Source organism: Cynocephalus volans, chromosome 9 (assembly GCF_027409185.1).
Source record: "Cynocephalus volans isolate mCynVol1 chromosome 9, mCynVol1.pri, whole genome shotgun sequence".
In the NCBI taxonomy this organism is placed as follows: domain Eukaryota; kingdom Metazoa; phylum Chordata; class Mammalia; order Dermoptera; family Cynocephalidae; genus Cynocephalus; species Cynocephalus volans.
In genome coordinates this window covers 151,003,474-151,020,372 of record NC_084468.1, presented here as the reverse complement: position 1 = coordinate 151,020,372, position 16,899 = coordinate 151,003,474, and the positions used below count along the sequence as shown (strand labels likewise).

The 16,899-nt window shown below is 57.5% G+C and overlaps 1 protein-coding gene across 4 annotated transcripts in view; it reads right to left on the bottom strand.

The window, feature by feature from the left end:
• The window catches only part of KLF15 (KLF transcription factor 15), a 34,153-nt gene that overhangs the window by 13,822 nt on the left and 3,432 nt on the right, over positions 1-16,899 (bottom strand). The window contains exons 2-4 of one of the 4 annotated variants that reach the window (XR_010024429.1): positions 15,141-16,241; positions 8,737-8,969; positions 8,175-8,254 (exon numbers count right to left, since the gene is read on the bottom strand). Coding sequence is in view for 3 of the 4 variants with exons in the window: in XM_063107551.1 (XP_062963621.1) it covers positions 8,086-8,254; positions 15,141-16,216 (1,245 nt within the window). In the remaining variant the exon portion in view is untranslated. Of the gene's footprint in view, positions 1-7,034; positions 8,255-8,736; positions 8,970-15,111; positions 16,242-16,899 lie in introns of those variants that run through there. The other 3 variants (XM_063107551.1, XM_063107552.1, XM_063107553.1) reach the window with 3 other exon arrangements.

Below are 16,899 nucleotides of genomic sequence, written 5' to 3'. Positions count from 1 at the left end.
CAGCCCCAAGTGTGGTTTGTGCAGCAGCTCTGAAGCACAGGCCAGAAACCTTGGTGGCATCCACATGGTGTGAAGTCTGCAGGTTGACACAAGAGCAGTGGAGGTGTGGCAGCCTCCACCCACATTTCAGGGGATGTATGGAAAAGCCTGGGGACCCAGGTCAGAGCCCCCATAGAGAGTTCCCCCCCCCCCCCCCGCCAGGGCAATGTCTAGTAGAGCCAAGGCAGCAGGGCTGCCTCCAGGACCCCAGAACCGTGGGGCCATTGGCAACGTGCAATGCAGGCCTGGAAAAGCCACAGGCACCAGTGCAGCCCGAGTCTTTGGCAGTCCCCCACTGTGCCCAAGAAGCAGGACTTGCAGTCAAAGGAGATTATTTTGGAGCTTTAGGGTTTAATGTGTGCCTGTTGGGTTTTGAACTTGTTTGGGTCCAAACAAGGTCTGCCCTCTCTGTGGGGCAGAAGGGGCGATGGGGTAAGAGGACACAGGCCTGGGCAGAAGTCCCGGGTGTATGGTATTGAGTGGAGCAGTCTGCTCATAACCTTCGTGCGTAGGAAAAGGCAGTGCAGACAAAGCCTGGGAAACGTACACGGCCTCTCAACACCACTGCAACTTCAGATTTGTTTATCTCCGCTATTGCTTGATACTTAATCAGCAGCGGCTTGAACACGTGGGCTGCAGTTCTCACATTGCTGAGTATTTAATGACCCGAAGATGAACTGAAGACCACTTAAACAGAGCCCTGCAATGCTTTTGTGAGGAGATGAGCTCCCCTCCAAGGCCCATCTGCAAGTACAATGTTCAGGCACTGATGCTGGAGAATGTGCGGTTCAATAAAATGTCTGCTGGGAAGAGTACTCTGTCTATTTAGAAGAAATGTCTTATTAAATCTCTTCGGGTGAAGAAGGGTGAATATTGAGAGAATACTCAATTAACAATGGATAGTGGCAAAAACACTGCCAACAACCACAGCTCGTGCTATCTGCCAGATGCTGCCCTAGGTGTGTTCTGTAGTTTAGCTCATTTCGTCAGTACAATGACCCTAGGAAGGTACCGTTGACATCAGCCCTCACAGGGAGTCTGGTTCTAATTTTCTTTATTTAAAGAGGACGGGAATTTGAAGTTCGGAGGTGCTTGTGGGATGGGAGGAGGGACAGACGCAAAAACCAAGTCGCTGGTGTGTCTTGCAGAGGAGGTGGTCACATACAGTTATGATTTTTAGTTCTGGCATGTTTAATATAGTTCTTTTATATAAATTACAAATAATAGGATGCAGTGTAGTTGTGTTACTTAAACTAACTGTATGTGTGCATATGGGTAATAATTATGCATTATACCATTTAGTTATATTTTAATTATATTATACATGTTATATATTAGTATACATATTATATTATAATTATATGATTTATAATATATAATATAGAAATATTATAATATATAAATCCTATAATTGTAACAGAACAGAATATATAATTATATCATTTCAACATATTACATAAATAGGAACGTCAAATACAGGTTTTTCAAGCAGAACCACTGGGGCTGTGTGACCCGCAAACCTTCAGTACAGGCTGTAAGGACAGGGCTGCCAGAGCCGACGACTCTTCCAGAGCCAGTAATGGGTCCAGTAAGACAAGAGCAGATTCCGCCTGACCCACTGAAGGCATCGTGGCTGTCTGGAAAACATGTCTGATAACACAGGAGACTGGAGAGTAGGGGGCAGGCATCTGGGGAGATTGAACCCACCCCACCTTGGCAATTGTGCAGGAACTCTAGTGTCCCCTCTGACAGGAGGTGGCATGGGATTTCCAGCTGTGTGCCCAGATTTCTACTGAGGCCCACGAGCGCAGGATGTCTGGGAGAATGGAGAAAAGGGGCCTTTACCCTTCCCCACGTCACCACCCCCAAGTCCTCCCTCAGGCTGACAGGCAGAGAGGGGCCACAGCTTCTGCCCCAAGGTGGTAACCAGAACTCCTCCACATGCACACGGGCCCTGGGTGTGCACTGACCGGGCGGGCGTCTGCTGGGCCTCCCAGCAGCCCGGACCAGTGTGCGTCCACTTCTCACCCAGGGGGTTTGGGGAAGGAAGAACATGCCCACCCTGCTATGAAACGGCATCTGGTCTCATTCCTTCATTTCGTGCTGCGACAAAGATTTGTCTGGGAAGAGGGGTCCTGAGGAGCACACGTCACACCTCCACCCACGCCCAGTCCACTCACACCATCAGGGTGTCCACAGCCAGCAAGTCGCAGTGCTGTGTGGTTACTGTCACACTGCAAGCTTCCTTCTCTTTCTCCAACGACAGGTGACACTGGCACTATTTCGACGTGTTTCTGCAGAAGTGTTTCCACTCTTTCCATCAGACATTTCGAGCTCTTCCTTCTGCTCGACTCCCATTCAGTCGACTCACATCTTCGATGCAATTTCTCAACAGAGTGTGTTCCCCCTGCACTTAACTCTAGAACTAGAAGCTGCCTGGTACTGGGACTGCTCTCGGTGTCTTACAACATCAGCTCAGCTCAAGGTTGAGGCCAAGTTCACAGAAGCCAGACGCTGGCAGCAGCAGGAATGTCGCAGCTGGTTTCTGAGAACAGCCCTGGGAGCAGCCTGCAATTTCTATCAGTGGATGCCGCGGTGTCCTTGCGACATGGACAATTTGAGAGCTAGAGCATGGGACCCGAGCCGGGGGAGGACCCGAGACATGGGAGGACCCGAGCCGGGGGAGGACCCGAGACGGGGGAGGACCCGAGACATGGGAGGACCCGAGCCGGGGGAGGACCCGAGACATGGGAGGACCCGAGCCGGGGGAGGACCCGAGCCGGGGGAGGACCCGAGCCGGGGGAGGACCCGAGCTGGGGGAGGACCCGAGACATGGGAGGACCCGAGACATGGGAGGACCCGAGACATGGGAGGACCCGAGCCGGGGGAGGACCCGAGCCGGGGGAGGACCCGAGACATGGGAGGACCCGAGACATGGGAGGACCCGAGACATGGGAGGACCCGAGACGGAGGAGGACCCGAGACATGGGAGGACCCGAGACATGGGAGGACCCGAGCCGGGGGAGGACCCGAGCCGGGGGAGGACCCGAGACATGGGAGGACCCGAGACGGGGGAGGACCCGAGCCGGGGGAGGACCCGAGCCGGGGGAGGACCACCGTGGTCGAACCGTCGCTCCTCTCAGGGTCAGGCCTCCACAAGGGGCTCTTCCTTGCTAGTCCTCCGTGTTCCTTCCTGCCTAGGACTGACAGTTCCGTGGCACACAGCAGGATCCCGTGAGTGTCACCCGAGTCTGAGCTTCTGAGCCTTTGTCGTCATGTGAGGTCTGTTCCTCTGGCGGGAGGCCTCCATCAGCTGCTGCACGTGTCTGATCCCAGCTCATCACGGACTGTGGCCTCCTGCCCTTCCTGCAGCGGGTCCGTGTTGTGACACTCCCACCGCAGGTGAGGACTCTGAGGTCCAGAGACGGCGACGCACGCAGCCAGGCTCACACAGCCTCCATTCAACGCGACTGCAAGGTCCAGGCACGTGGTCTGCTGCCCTCCGTGGTGAGATATTTTCTGAGTGCTTGGCTTCTGTTGCATTTGCTCAGAGTCTGGCTTAGGACCCCCAGCTGTCCGTGTAGTGGCCTTGTCTCCGTGCATCTCTTCCTTTCGTCCTGCCTTTGCCACTGGGCTCTGGGGGACCGATGCCAGCGTGTCGTCTGCGCAGGCGGGACGCCCTCCTCACCACCCTCCACGTGGATTCAGCTCTGCCGTTGCATGTCTTGTTCCCTTGCTGTCCTCCGCTGGCCTTCCCGTCTCTCTTTTCACCCTGTCCTGTGACTCTCCTGTGCCTTTGTGTGGCGTCCTGGGAGCCACGACTGCCTTCCCCGTTGAGGACAGTGGCCGTTTCTATAGGGAGCCCACCCGGTGCGTGCTCTCGTCAAGGCCTTTGGACACTGCTCTCTCTGCTTCCTCCAGCCCCAGAGCATTTGCCTTCATCTCTGCCTATCCTTAAACAAAGCGGGACCTGTTCAGACCTAGTGCTCGTCACGGGGGACAGGCCTGGTACCCATTCTCAGTCCCTCCTCACACCTACGCTGTGCAGATGACCACACCCGCTCCCAGCAGGTCCCCCTGCCTGGGCTTTTGACTCTCCCAACCAAAGCAGCAGCAGGAGAACTACAGCTTCCCTCAAAGCCCTGACCCTGCCCCCTGCCCCCGTGGCCCTCGTGGGGACTCTAGCCCTATTGAGAAGCAGACGCTGGGAACACTGAAAGGGCTGGGTTTGGTTTCGTTTGCTTCACTTCCATCTGCAGGAGTCACGATTCTGTCATTTGCAGCAGTGGCTTCCCAACCAAGGTGTCCAAGCTCCTGAGCAGGGCCTCTGGCTCCTCTCTTCCCACAGACACTGTCCCTTCCTGGTGATCCGCTGTCCTGGACGCCTGACTGTTGGTCCCACACTTGTCAGTGACACCCGTTCTGAGGATGTGGAATAGGCCACACGGAGCTGAACTCCGCAGGCACCACCCGAGCCACGGGGACGCCGTCCTGCCAGGCTCTCGGGTACATGGGCTGCACGCCATGGACGCGGTGCCGGGCTGGGCACTGGGCAACGATGCACTTGCAGCGGGGACTGCTGGCTGCCCCCACTTCTCCTCTCCCCCTTTTCTCTTGTAATAGAGCCCCCATACTCTAGCTGCACACATACCTCCTGGGTGAGGACGACATTGTCCAACTTCACTTGAAGTGACTGTGGCCCTGTGAGTAAGTTCCGACCAATGAGACCTGGGTAGAAGTGACTGTGCAAATCTCAGCCATGCCCTGAAGAGCAGGGCAGGAGCACGGCCCCTCACGGGCCGTCCCCGCTGGCGCAGTGCTGTCGAGCCATCTTGGATCAACACCCTGGGGCACAATGGAGCGGCGAGAGGGACGGAGTCTCTGTGCCCACACTAGAGCCGCCGTATCAGCCCAGACTGCTTGTTTGCAGACTGTTTAATCACAGGAAAATAAACAACTACCTTGGTGTAGCCATGGCATTTGGAAATTTCTTTGTCACAGCAGCATAACTTGTACCCTATGTGTTAATAGTGATCAATAAATGGTGTGACTTGGGGACAGGCATTGTGCAGGGTGGGGTGGGTTTTTATGACTAGATCTGCTCCACAACCCTCCAGATTCTTCCCACATTGCAAAGAATTGTGCGGCATATCGGTCTATGTCTCAATCTGTTTTCTCAGCTCTCAGGCCAAGACACACACACCTCTTCTGGCCACAGAAGTCAGAGAAGGCGAGAAAGGCAGAGACAAGGGCCCAAAACCCTGGGTCCCCGTCAGGTCCCTGCACAGGCAGTGCTGGTGTTGCGGACAGCTGGCTCCATCCTGCTGAAGGTGGCTCCCACCCAGCTGTTACCCACAGTCACACTGCTCCCCACTTACCACTCCCCGCCACACTGCACGGCCTGGGGGCTTCCATGCCCGTTCTGCAGGGTGTAGAAGCTGAAGCCCACCCACAGGGGTAGACCCCAGGACCGACGGGCCGTCCGACCCCACAGTCCTGCGCTCCCTTCACTCTGCTGTGCCTGCAGCGCCCTCTCACCCAAGGCCCCATGAAGTAGAGACTCCCACAGGGCAGGTGCACCATGAGTGTGTGAGCCCGGGCTGTGGGTGAGAAGCCTGCGGAAGCCCACGCCACACATACAGCCCCTGCCCCAGGATGGTCAGCCTAGCCTCAGCCTGACTGGCCAGTTGCAGGAGCTGTGGGGTCGACACAAATGGGCTATTGGGAGCATACACTGAGATGGGGTGAGAAGCATGAGCAGGTCGGCCCTGGTGATAAGGTGCATGTGCACATAGGGTTGTTCCTCCCACAGTGTCACCATCCTGACCAAACTACAGTCCCCCCGTCCCTCCAATGTCCCTCTTGTCTGGGGCTGCATGACTTCTGTATGGATGATGTCTACGTTAATGTGTTTGCTCACAGAGGGTACGTCCAGTCGGGAGCAACAGGGCAGAGGTCACCAGGCCCAGCCCTTTCCCCAAGACCAGGGCCAGTCACGATGGGATGTCCACCTTCCAACCAGTCATGCCGAGTGCTGGGCACACATGAAAGCCCAGTGTTGCCAGCTCCTGCCACACACGACAGACCAGCAGGAGCTGGCCTCTGCCTTCCAAGATGACGATTCACACACACCACACAGACATCTCATGCTGCAGATCCACAGGTGCTCGGCCACCTGCCTCCAGATCACTGAGGGTCTGTTTTAGAGAGCAGGCTCCTCAGGAGAGGGCCACTTCTCGAAGGTCCTTGCCTCCCACTCCACATAGATGGGTGAGCCAGGGCAGTCCCCTTCCTGCACGCTTCACATCAGCCAAGCTATGGAGGTAGACCTGCCCTGTCAACCTCTACGTCCCCAGGGCCGTTCCCTGGGAGGCTCAGAGCCTCTCCTTGTTGTCTGGCCCCCACTGTCCCCAGCCTCCCAGCCTGTGAAGGCTGTGTGGATGGGTCCAAACTTCAACTGTGGAACCACAGGGCAGAGATCCCAAGCATGTCAGAGAGGCAGGGGGCAGAGGAGGTGGCCTACATCCATACACTGGCTTCTCCAGTCTTGCCTGTGCCTGGTCAAGATTCCTAACAAATTCAGTCATCCTTGCAAGTAGGAAATGGCATGACCTCTTACTAGGGAAAGTCTAGAGGGTGAACGACCTGTCAGCACACAGAGAGCACACCGGCAGGTGCCTGATGAACTCAACTGTGGATAGGAAGTGCCAAGCCAGGGTCTCAGACAGCTGCGGTGGGCGGTTCCTGCAAGGCTGGCCTGGCTCAGGTGGCTTCCCACAGGCGGTGCGGGAATGGGCTGGCACAGGGGTGGGCTGTTGGGGAACCCTACACTGCTGGAAGGGGCTGGATCCCAAGGGGGACTTCGCATCCCTCCGGGTACTAAACAAGGTCCCCTGGTCACTACAAATGCAGACACATAAACTCGGCACCCAGAATCATCCCTAGGTCCCACCCAGCAAAGCAGAGGAAAACAGTACACAAATGCCGAAAAGCTGGTGAGTTCTTTTTCTTTTTATTGGTAAAGTAAATATAATTTTATGAAGGACCAAAGAAGATATACATAATTGTAACATATATACACCAACTTCATAGATTTTTAAATTTCAAATGTACACAAATGTTGATATGTTATTAAAGGACATTTTATGTAGATGTACCAATGTACAGTTTATTTACATACATTCATAGGATGTGAAATAAACCTGTCAAAACCAGCTAGTTCATCTGATATTGATTTCTAGACAAAAGAAGGAATGCATTTCTAAGTCAGGGTTGGGAGGCTCGACCTAGCTGTTCTGGCCCAGTGCGGCCTGTGCCCTCCCCTCCCCAAGGTGACCCTAGAGGCTGGTGTCCACATTTGTCTGGGAAACGGAGGGGATGAGCCACGTTGGGCCCAGATGCTTATGGCTCCGTCCGTCTGTTTCTCCTGCACCTGTAACTCAAGCACATGCACTGCCGGCCCCCAAGGGGGGCACTTTCCCCTCTCCCCACATTAGGCCCTGGTGGCCAGGCCCTGCCCCACACTGGTGGCCCTGCTGATACCCTCTGGCGACGATGCTGAGCGAGGCCTCTCGGACAAAGCGGTCCTCATGCCACAGAGCAGCCCTGGACATCTGGCCTACTTCCTTCTTCCCAGCACGGCTCCCTGTGGGAACCACACATTTCAAAACTGCACATTTCTTCTTGCCCAGCAATAAAGTACGGCCTCAGCCCAGGCGGGGAGCCCAGTGGGAGAAGGGCCAGGCCCCAGAACCCTGCCTCCAGCCGGCAGCTACAGCAGAGGCCCGGCCACCGCAGGAAGGCACAATGGCACGGAGGCACAAAGGCCTGCCTCCAGCCCCGTGCGCTGGGGACCCTGGGGACCCAGCCCCAGGGACGCGGTGCACAGCTCCGTCGTCCCGGGAAAGGCAGCGGTGGCGGGTTCTGGGTTCACACCTCCCGTGCTTCAGAAGGTGGGCTGGTAACATTGTCACGTCCCTCTGAAGAAGGCAAATAAATTATTGCTGAAAGGCTGGCGTGCGGGGCTGTGGGTGGGGGTCGGGGCGCTCAGTTCACTGCGCGCACCGTGCGGCTGCCCCGTGGGAAGCGGTGCACCTTCACATGCTTGGACAGGTGGTCGCTCCGCGCGAACTTCTTCTCGCACACGGGACACTGGTAGGGCTTCACGCCCGAGTGCGAGCGCCTGTGCCGCGACAGCTCGTCGGAGCGTGAGAACCTGCGGGACATGGTGCGGTCAGCAGGGCCTGGCACACGTGGGGCAGCCGCACGCTCAGCGAGACAATACCAGTTCTTAAAATGTCAAACTACTCCTGAGCCTGCTGGTAATCATCACTGTCCCACGCGTCCGTGCCCCCACAGGACGGCAGAGCCACCAAGGCCTGTGCTAGCACTGCCATCCGCTCTCCTGCGCCCACTCTCAGAGCCTGGCAGAGCCACTGGTCCACACTGCAGAGAGGGCAGGATCTCAAGGCTAGTGGAGCCCAGCTCACCCAGGCTGCTTGTCACTGACCTCAGGGACTTGGGGCTCTCTCCCAGCAGCAGGACCCCTCCTTCCCCACCTAGTCCCCACCCACTCTCCTCTCTGTGCTACACCTACATTGACTTTCCCTCAGTTCCTCTTGCCACAGGACACATGCACATCTGTTCCCTCTATCTAGAAAGCTCTTCCCTCCCCTCTCCCCGCTCTCTCCTACCCACCTCGTAGAGCTCAGCTCAAAAGTCACTTCCCCAGGAAAGCCCTCCAGGACCGCACCAATCCTAGGTTTCCACCACCTTATGCATTTCTCTTTCCTTGTTCTTGCTGATGCTGCAATCTTACATTAGTTTCAACTTTTTGATGATTGTCAGTCTGTCCCACTAGACCATCGGCTCCATGAAGACGGATATGCCAGTCTGGTGCCTTGTGGTCTCCTCCATGACCAGCCCAGTGCCTGGTGCATGGGAGGTGCTCAGTAAGCATATTTAACTCAAAAAGTGGGCACAGCAATCACCCCCAGAAGGACAGACAGCCGTCACAGGGCAATCTCAGTGCACACACATACACGTGCACACATGCATGAACACACATGCACATACAGGAGCATCAGGCCTAACACCTCCTTCCTGGACCTGGCACCACATGGCGAGGCAGATTAGGTGGTGTCCCGGAACAGCAGTTTTCAACCCAGCTGATTGGCAGGGGCTAGTGACCCAACTCTGCCCTGACCCTGTGGGAAGAGGCTTTGATTCTGCAGCCTGAGGAAGGGCAGGAGGAGCCAGCAGAACTTGTGCTGGGCAAGGCTCAGGTGGGCAGCAGGAGGGGCCGGCGGGATAAGGACGTCAACCTCGACTGCTGGCCCAGGGTCCTGCTCCCAGACAGCAGACAGTTTCTGCGCTTGGAGACTGGCGCTACAACCCAATCCCAGTGTGCTGACAGTGCATATCTTTGGACCAAATGAAGCCCAACTGTCCTGTCTGATGAGGAAACTGAGGCTCAGAGTGATGAGGACCTGATCTGATGTAGGGCCACCGATAAGACAGAGCAGCTGAGGCCAGAACTAAGGTCTCAGCACAGTCCCCTCGTACCCTTCCCTGCCCTGCCTGCTCTGGTGGAAGCAGATGGCCTGGACTCCCAGCCAACAGATGCCCCCTGGCCACCTCCACAGCACCTGGCTAGGTGGTGTGTCACTGGGGCCCTGTGCCAGTGAAGACATGGGATAAATGTGCCCAGTATTCAGAGCCTGGACCTGTGCTCCTGGACGAGGGCCACCTGCCCCTAGCTGGACGTGGGCACACAGCTTCTGAGCAGAACAGCTGGCCTAGGGCATGGATAGGTGAAAGCTAAAGAAACAGAGTGTCTAGCCTCCCCAGGCACCAGGCACTAGGGCCACCCAGCACCTTCCTGGCCAGGCAATCAGGATCAGTCCTGTTGGACTGAAAAGATCACAGCAAGGGCTCAAAGAGGCCAAAACACACAGCCCATGGGATAGCAGGATCCAGGTCCTTGCCTTGACAGTCCCCATGCCACTGGTGCCCTGTGTGGTCCTGAGCAAACAATTGAAACATCCTGGGCCTCAGTTTCCTCACTCATCCCATGAAGACCTTAGGACTTGTAACTGCCTTCCAGGACTCATTTAGAAGAAGCCAAAGCAGTGCCACAGAGCCATAGCAGCCCTCTGGTCATGGGGACACCTGGGAGGACAGGGGGCTGAGAGCCAGGCCAGAGAACGAGCTGTCCTCAGCCCCAAGCCCCTCCCAGCTGCCACAGGGTCCTGGTACCTGGGGGGACTGTCCCCGGCCTCACACCTGCGTACCATCTTTCCCCAAGCAGAAGCCAAAAGGGAGATCTAGGGACTACAACGGGGGAGAAGTGGGGACCAGGTGGTTAAGACGCAGCCTCTGCAGACAGTAAGCTCCGCCACTTACTGACCAGGCAATCTGAGCACATCGCCAAGCTCCCTGAGACTCGGTTTTCCCACCTGGGGACAGGGAGAATCACAATTCCACAGGACTGTGAAGACTGTAAAAGCAACAAGTGTTTAGAGCGGTGCTCGGCCCTGGTGATTATTCAAGAATTGGAGCTCTTGTTACCCGCACAGAGCCTGGTGCAGGGTCTGGTCCCTGGCAAGGTCCTGGTGTGGGTGTGTGTGTGTGGGGAGGGAGAACATGACCATGATCCCTGCTGCTGAGCTGCAGGACAGAGGAAGAACACGGGGTCAGGTGACTCCCCAGAGCAGGCCCTAACATCAGCACTAGCACAAACAGCACCTTTGTGTGAAGGCGCCTCCTCCTCGAGACACTCACCTGCCATCCACCAGAAAGCCATTGTTGTAAACAGTTCAGTCTCAGGGACTGCAATAGGAACGACACCCCCTAGAGTTGTGCAGGGCACAACCTGCCCAGCCACACTCAGGGTCAAAGAAAGACTCATCGCGCAGGGGCAGCAGTGACACACAGGTCAAGAGGGCAGGCTGGGATCCAGATCCCTGGGTTTGAACCTTGTCCCTGCCACCTCTGGGCTTCATGGCATCAGCCCCGCAACTCCCCTTTTCCGGGCCTCCCATGTCCCCTGTGGCTGACAGCAGTACCTGCACACAGGGCTGCTGATTACTAACACTCATATTGGCTGTGGCACACGGGATTCTTTCTGGACAGAATGGCTCGGCCACTCCAGAACAGGACGTTCCGCTGCAGTGAACAAAGGAGGACTGTGTCTGAGAGCGAGGCAGGAAGCGTCCAGGAAGACAGGCACACAGCACTCCGCAGACGCTTAGATCAGCGCAGGGAGCGTCTGACTTAGCCCTGCGGAGGGTGCGGGGACCACGTCACAGAGGGGAAGGGGCAGGGAATGCTGGCTTCAGGACCAAAAGCCACGGGGAGTGGGGGGTGAGTATCGGGCGGGGGAGACAGAGCACATCGTTACACGAAGGTGGCAGGGTGGGGCCGTGCAGGGCCACTGGTTTGTCCTGTGGGCACAGGACACAGCACCAGGGCCAGCCCAGCAGGGGAAGCGTGCCCCACTCACCAGGGCCGCCAGCAAGGAGGGAAGAGGCTTCAGGAGTGGAGAGCTCCCCATAAGGGAGGCAGGCGAGTGTGCGGAGGTGCCACCCGGAGCCCAGGCGCAGGCGGAGACGGCCCGATGCTGGAGCAAGCCCCCCCCCAGGGGTGTGCAGAGCGGGCGAGAGAGAGGCCCGAGTCTGGGTGGGGGAGCAGACAGCCCCAGATGAGCTCCTGTTCCGACCTCTGACCAGCCGTGTGACCGTGGACAACTTAACTGTTCTGTGTGTCCTTCCTCTGCATAACAGGACGACGTGCGGGTGCCCACCTCGTGGACTGATTTGGAGAGTTCCGTGAACTAACACACGTGGAGCATTCAGAGCAGCGTGCGGCACGCATTAGGGGCTCTTACTGTCACCACAACTGCTGTTGTTGGCTTCTTCCCCACGGCCTGTAAGCACAAGCTTGACAGAGCCCACACACCCTGGTGGGGACAGAAGGCAAGAGCGGCAGCCACTGTGATACAGGTGGTACCGTTGGAGGGTTCGAGTGGGGCTGAGGCACCCACCTGGGGTTATGCCCCTGTGAGCATGTGACATCATCATTGTGCCTCAGTTGCCCCTCTGTAAAATTTGAATTAGTGTCTACACTTCACAGGGCTCTTGTGACGACACACACGCTAATGCATGTGGTATGCACAGAACAAAGCCTGGGTCAAAACATTAAGACGTCACTGTAGCTGCCATGGGAGGGTGAAGAGAAGCTGATGCCCAAGTAGGGCCCCAAGGCACAGAGGGGAGGTCAGAGTGGCTGGACCCCACTCAGTAAGGGGAAGAGGCAGGGAGCAGACTGTGGGCCTGAGAAGCGCCGAGAGGAATTCAAGTGCACCAAAGTGTGCTCCATACTCTGCAAGCCTCAGAGTAGCCTCAAGAAGTAATGAGTTCCCCGTGGCAGGACGTTGGCAAGTGAAGGAACTGGGTGGAGGGGTTCCGACTCTAGGAACATGGAATAGTGCCCAGCGGACAGCAAGTGCTCAGTGCACTTGGCATCTCACCATCATCGTCCCATCCAGACTGAGCTGCCCCAAGGCTGGGTCCACTCTCCTCCCTGGCTGCTGCAGGACTGCAGGAGCCCATCTGCCCTCTGGCCCTTGATTGAAGACTATCTACCCACACACATAAGGGGCACAGCATCTTTGCTACATCCCCAGGGGTTCAGGATCCCTGAAGGTCAACCAGGGACTCCCCAAATTCTCAGAGTAAACCCCGCCCAAGAGACAGGTGCCCTCCGCTCCTGGCCAGACAGCACTTCCGCCATGGGTGACCCCACGAAGGCTAGGCCTGCTCCAGGGGAACTTGGGTGAGACTGGAGAAGCCTTTTAGAAGCTCGGGGAATGGCTGACAGCAGGGACAGCTCCCAAGAGCAGCTCCCTGGTTACCTCACAGTGCCAGGCACCCACTGTACCCACCTCCCCTTGCTATGTGGGTCCTAAGCAGAAGATCAGGGCCAGGGCCCTCACACCTCCAGAGGCCACCGTGTGGAGGGTGAAGGTCTGCCTCCCGAAGACACATGGGGCTGAGGGTCCTATCTGCTATCTGGCTCTGGGACAGCCCAGAAGAAGGCAGGCCCCACCTCCTCAAGGAGTGGCCACCTTGACCAAGGACCACACTCCCTCCCTGCGGCCTTGCCAGGCCTCACTCTGACTGGAGGAGCCCTTGCCAGTGCTCAGCACCAACCAGGGGACAGCGCCTGGAAAACTGGGCCCTTCATGAGCGACAGGACCGGCGCTCTGGAGGCTGCGGCGTGGCTGCACCACCTCTGTTCACCCCCAGGAGCCCCACCAGGAGAATATGCAGGCAGAGTCCAGGCGTGGGGTACCTCCTGAGATGGGGCGCTCCTGCACAGAGGCCGGGGGAACACTTTCAAGGTCTCTCCTCAGAATCTGACCTCGGGGCTCAGGACCAGTGCCCCACACGACACGTCCTCTCTCTCCTTTCTTTTTCAGTTGAAAGTGCCCCCAAGGCCCCCATTACCCCCAATGTGCACACTGCCTCACAAGCAGCCTGGTGGCCCCACACCCACTCGCAGGCCAGGCGTGGGGCCCAGAGAAATGGGCACACCAGGACTGGAACCTGGTGGGGCTGGGTGCAGGCCTCTCAGGTCTGTCTAACAGAAGGGGGTAGGACAGGACAGTGAGTGATGGCCGCGCCTGGAAGCCCCTCCACGACCCAAGATGCCATTTTGGAAAAGTCCCTTGTCTGGCCAGCTTGGTGATCACTGGAAAGGGGCCACCAGCGTCACATCTCCCATGTCACTCACAGCTCCCTGTCCTCAGCAGCCTCGCCAGCCAGGCCCCATCCCCTGCCAACTCTCACAAGCTCTCAGAACCAGAATCTGGTCTAGAAAACAAAAGCTACAAACTCTGCTCCCTGTGTGCCACTCCCACACACACACACACACACGCACATGCATGCACACGCAGCCACACACATGTGGTGCCCAAACACACAAGACATGCATGTGTGTGAACGCATGGTCACATGGCAGACATGCTTGAAGATGCACACATGCACAAGTGCACACACGCAGCCACACACCCCACACGCACACAAGCGAGCGTGCCACATCTCACTCACACTCACGCGTGCAGTGACAGCCGCAGCAGCAAAGACGAGGATGGAACCAGCAGCACATGCCGCCCTCCCAGGCAGGCCAGAGACTTTTGGGATGGGTATCTCACACAGGAGAGCCGAGCTCCTGGTGGGCTGCCTGCATTTCAGGAAAAGGTGGGCATGCCCCACCCCACCGAAGAGGGTGAGCAGCACCGGGATGCGGGTGAGGGTGAGTCACAGGGGCCATCTAGCTCTGCCCCCCAAGGTCTGGGTGACCCTGGGCAAGTCCCCTACTTTTGGAGGGCTGGTTTCCCCACTGCACCGTGTGGAGCAGAGCGCCTGAGAGGATGGAAGGACCCTGCTGCTTCTGACCTGGCACCGCCAGCCTGTCTGCCTTCTTGGGTGGTCTTTTGCAGCTTCCCTGACATACTTCCAGGCCCCCAGGGAGGGAGCAAGGGCCAGCCCGCATGCCCAAAGACATCTGTGAACAGAAGCTAGTCCCATTGGTTGGGGAAGCAGCATTTACAGGATGTGACCTTCTAATCCAACCCCGTGGGTTCAAATACCATTTACAGAGTGGAGTGACGCTGGGCAAGTGACTTGGCAATCCAAGTCTCTGTGTCCTCACTGAGGACATGTGGGGAGTGGGGGGTACTTACCCCTGTCTCAGCTGCCCTCACCCATGTGACTGCCCCTCCTCTGCAGCTCAGCCCCCGACCCTCACCTCATTCAGCTGGACCAGGAGACCCAGCAGCCACAGCCACAGACACAGCAAGCCTCACCCGTCATTAGGAAACTGGAGACCAGTCGACTTCCACTTTAGTAATCCAGAGGCACGACGAGGAGGCCTCCGGGTGGCTGTGGCTGTGCTGGCCCCGGCCTGCTCCTGCCCCTGCCCCCCTTCCTAACCAGCCTTCTCTAACAGTGGAGAAAATGGCCTTGGCTACACACCTAAGCAAGCAGATAAGAACAGGACCTTGCTCACCGTCCAGGCCTGTCACCCGCCATACTGACCTCCAGCCGCAGCCCGGCCAGGTGCAGGCGAACGGCTTCTCTCCAGTGTGCCGGCGCAGATGGGCCTTGAGGTGGCTGCTTTTGGTGTACATCTTGCTGCAGCCAGGGAAAGTGCATTTGTGCATTTTGATGAGTTCCGTCGCTGGGTTCTTGGGGAACTTCTGACCCATGAGGAGGCCAGCAGGGCTGGGCCCCAGGGATCCTGACCCAATGGGCTTGGCAGCGATGGGCACGGGGGCGATACGCACGAACTTTGAGGGCAGGTTTAAGCTGGAGGAGGGCACCACCTGGGGCACGAGCGCAAAGGTCTGCCCCTGGATGTTGACCAGGAGCTGGGCAACCTTGATGTTCTCCGGGGCCTGCCCAGGGGAGGCGGGCCCTGTGCCCGATTCCTGCTTCACCGGCATGGGCTGGATCTGCAACAGCACTGGGATGGGGCCATCAGGCGAGGGGACCGCCCCTGGGCCCTGGGCACTGCCCGCACTGGCGCCGTCTGGGGGAGGAGTGCAGCACTTGGTCCCCCCCGACTCAGGATGGAGGTGACTCCTGTGTGGCCCATCTGAGAGCTGGCTGCAGGCTTCCAAGTCCTTGCTGTTGCTCTCTGGAACCTCCTTGACCCCTGGCTCCATGTTCTCCTCCAGAAACTCTTCGATCTCCTCCAGGGTGGGCTGGAAGGGCCTTGGGACGTCATTGGGGTCGCCCACAGGAAACTCAGGGAAGCAGAAATGCCCCCCCTTCACAGGTGCCTGTGCCTTCCGCCAGGTCCCCCATGCCATGGGGCCACTACTGGCCCCGACGCTGCTGCTACCACCACTGCCCAGCGTGGCCTGGGACAGCAGGAAGTCCAAGATGCTGTCCTGGCCCTCGCTGCCTGGGCTGCTACTATAGCAGGAGCAGAGGGCTTGCGAGTCAGGGCTGGCGCAGGAGCAGGGGCTGGAGGAGTCGCTGTCGTCTTCAGAGAGGGGCGAGGGCAGCATGTGGTATGCACGCCGGCCGGCCAGCCTGTCACCCAGATAGCCCACAGGGCGTCTCCGCGACGAGAAGTTCTCGTCCACTGGAAGCAAGTGGTCCACCATGCTGGCCTGGCCGTGCCGGTGGTGGCTGCAGAGGGAACAAGGGAGGCCTGGTCAGAATGACGCACGCTCACCTGCCACCTCGTGGGCTGACAGCCCCCACCCTTGCTGCCTGCCCATAGCCTCCTGTTGCCAAATGCCTGGATCCTGCCTCCGTCCCATGGGAGCACTGTGACTGCAAGAGTGTTTTCTGAAATTGCACCACCTGTTTGCAAAAGAGCCCTCTCAAGCCCATTGCACAACCCGGGGCACTTGTGGTTTCGCACAGATTTTCTAGAATGATACTGGAAAGAACACACGTGTCCGTGAACAACTGAATGTGAGTGAGAGAGGAGTACGCGCAAGGCTCTCTGGACCCCAGAACAGCGGGAATCATCCTCCCGTCAATGTAATGGGAGTCACTGCCTGTCTGAGGACACCTGGCCTTAGCTGCCTGCCTGTTGAGACACAGAAGGGGGGTAGGAGAGGAGCAGTTTTCCCTCTGACCCCCATGTTGTTGGGGCTTCCGCAGGGTTGCCATATTGAGCAAATAAAAATAAGGCTGCAAGTTAAATTTGAATCTCAGACTTTTAAAAATGACCTACTTTTAATATGTTACCAATACTGGGCAGGACATACTTATATTTAAAAATTATCTTATCTGAAATTCAGATTTAACTGGGCTGGCTGTATTTTAATCTGGCAAT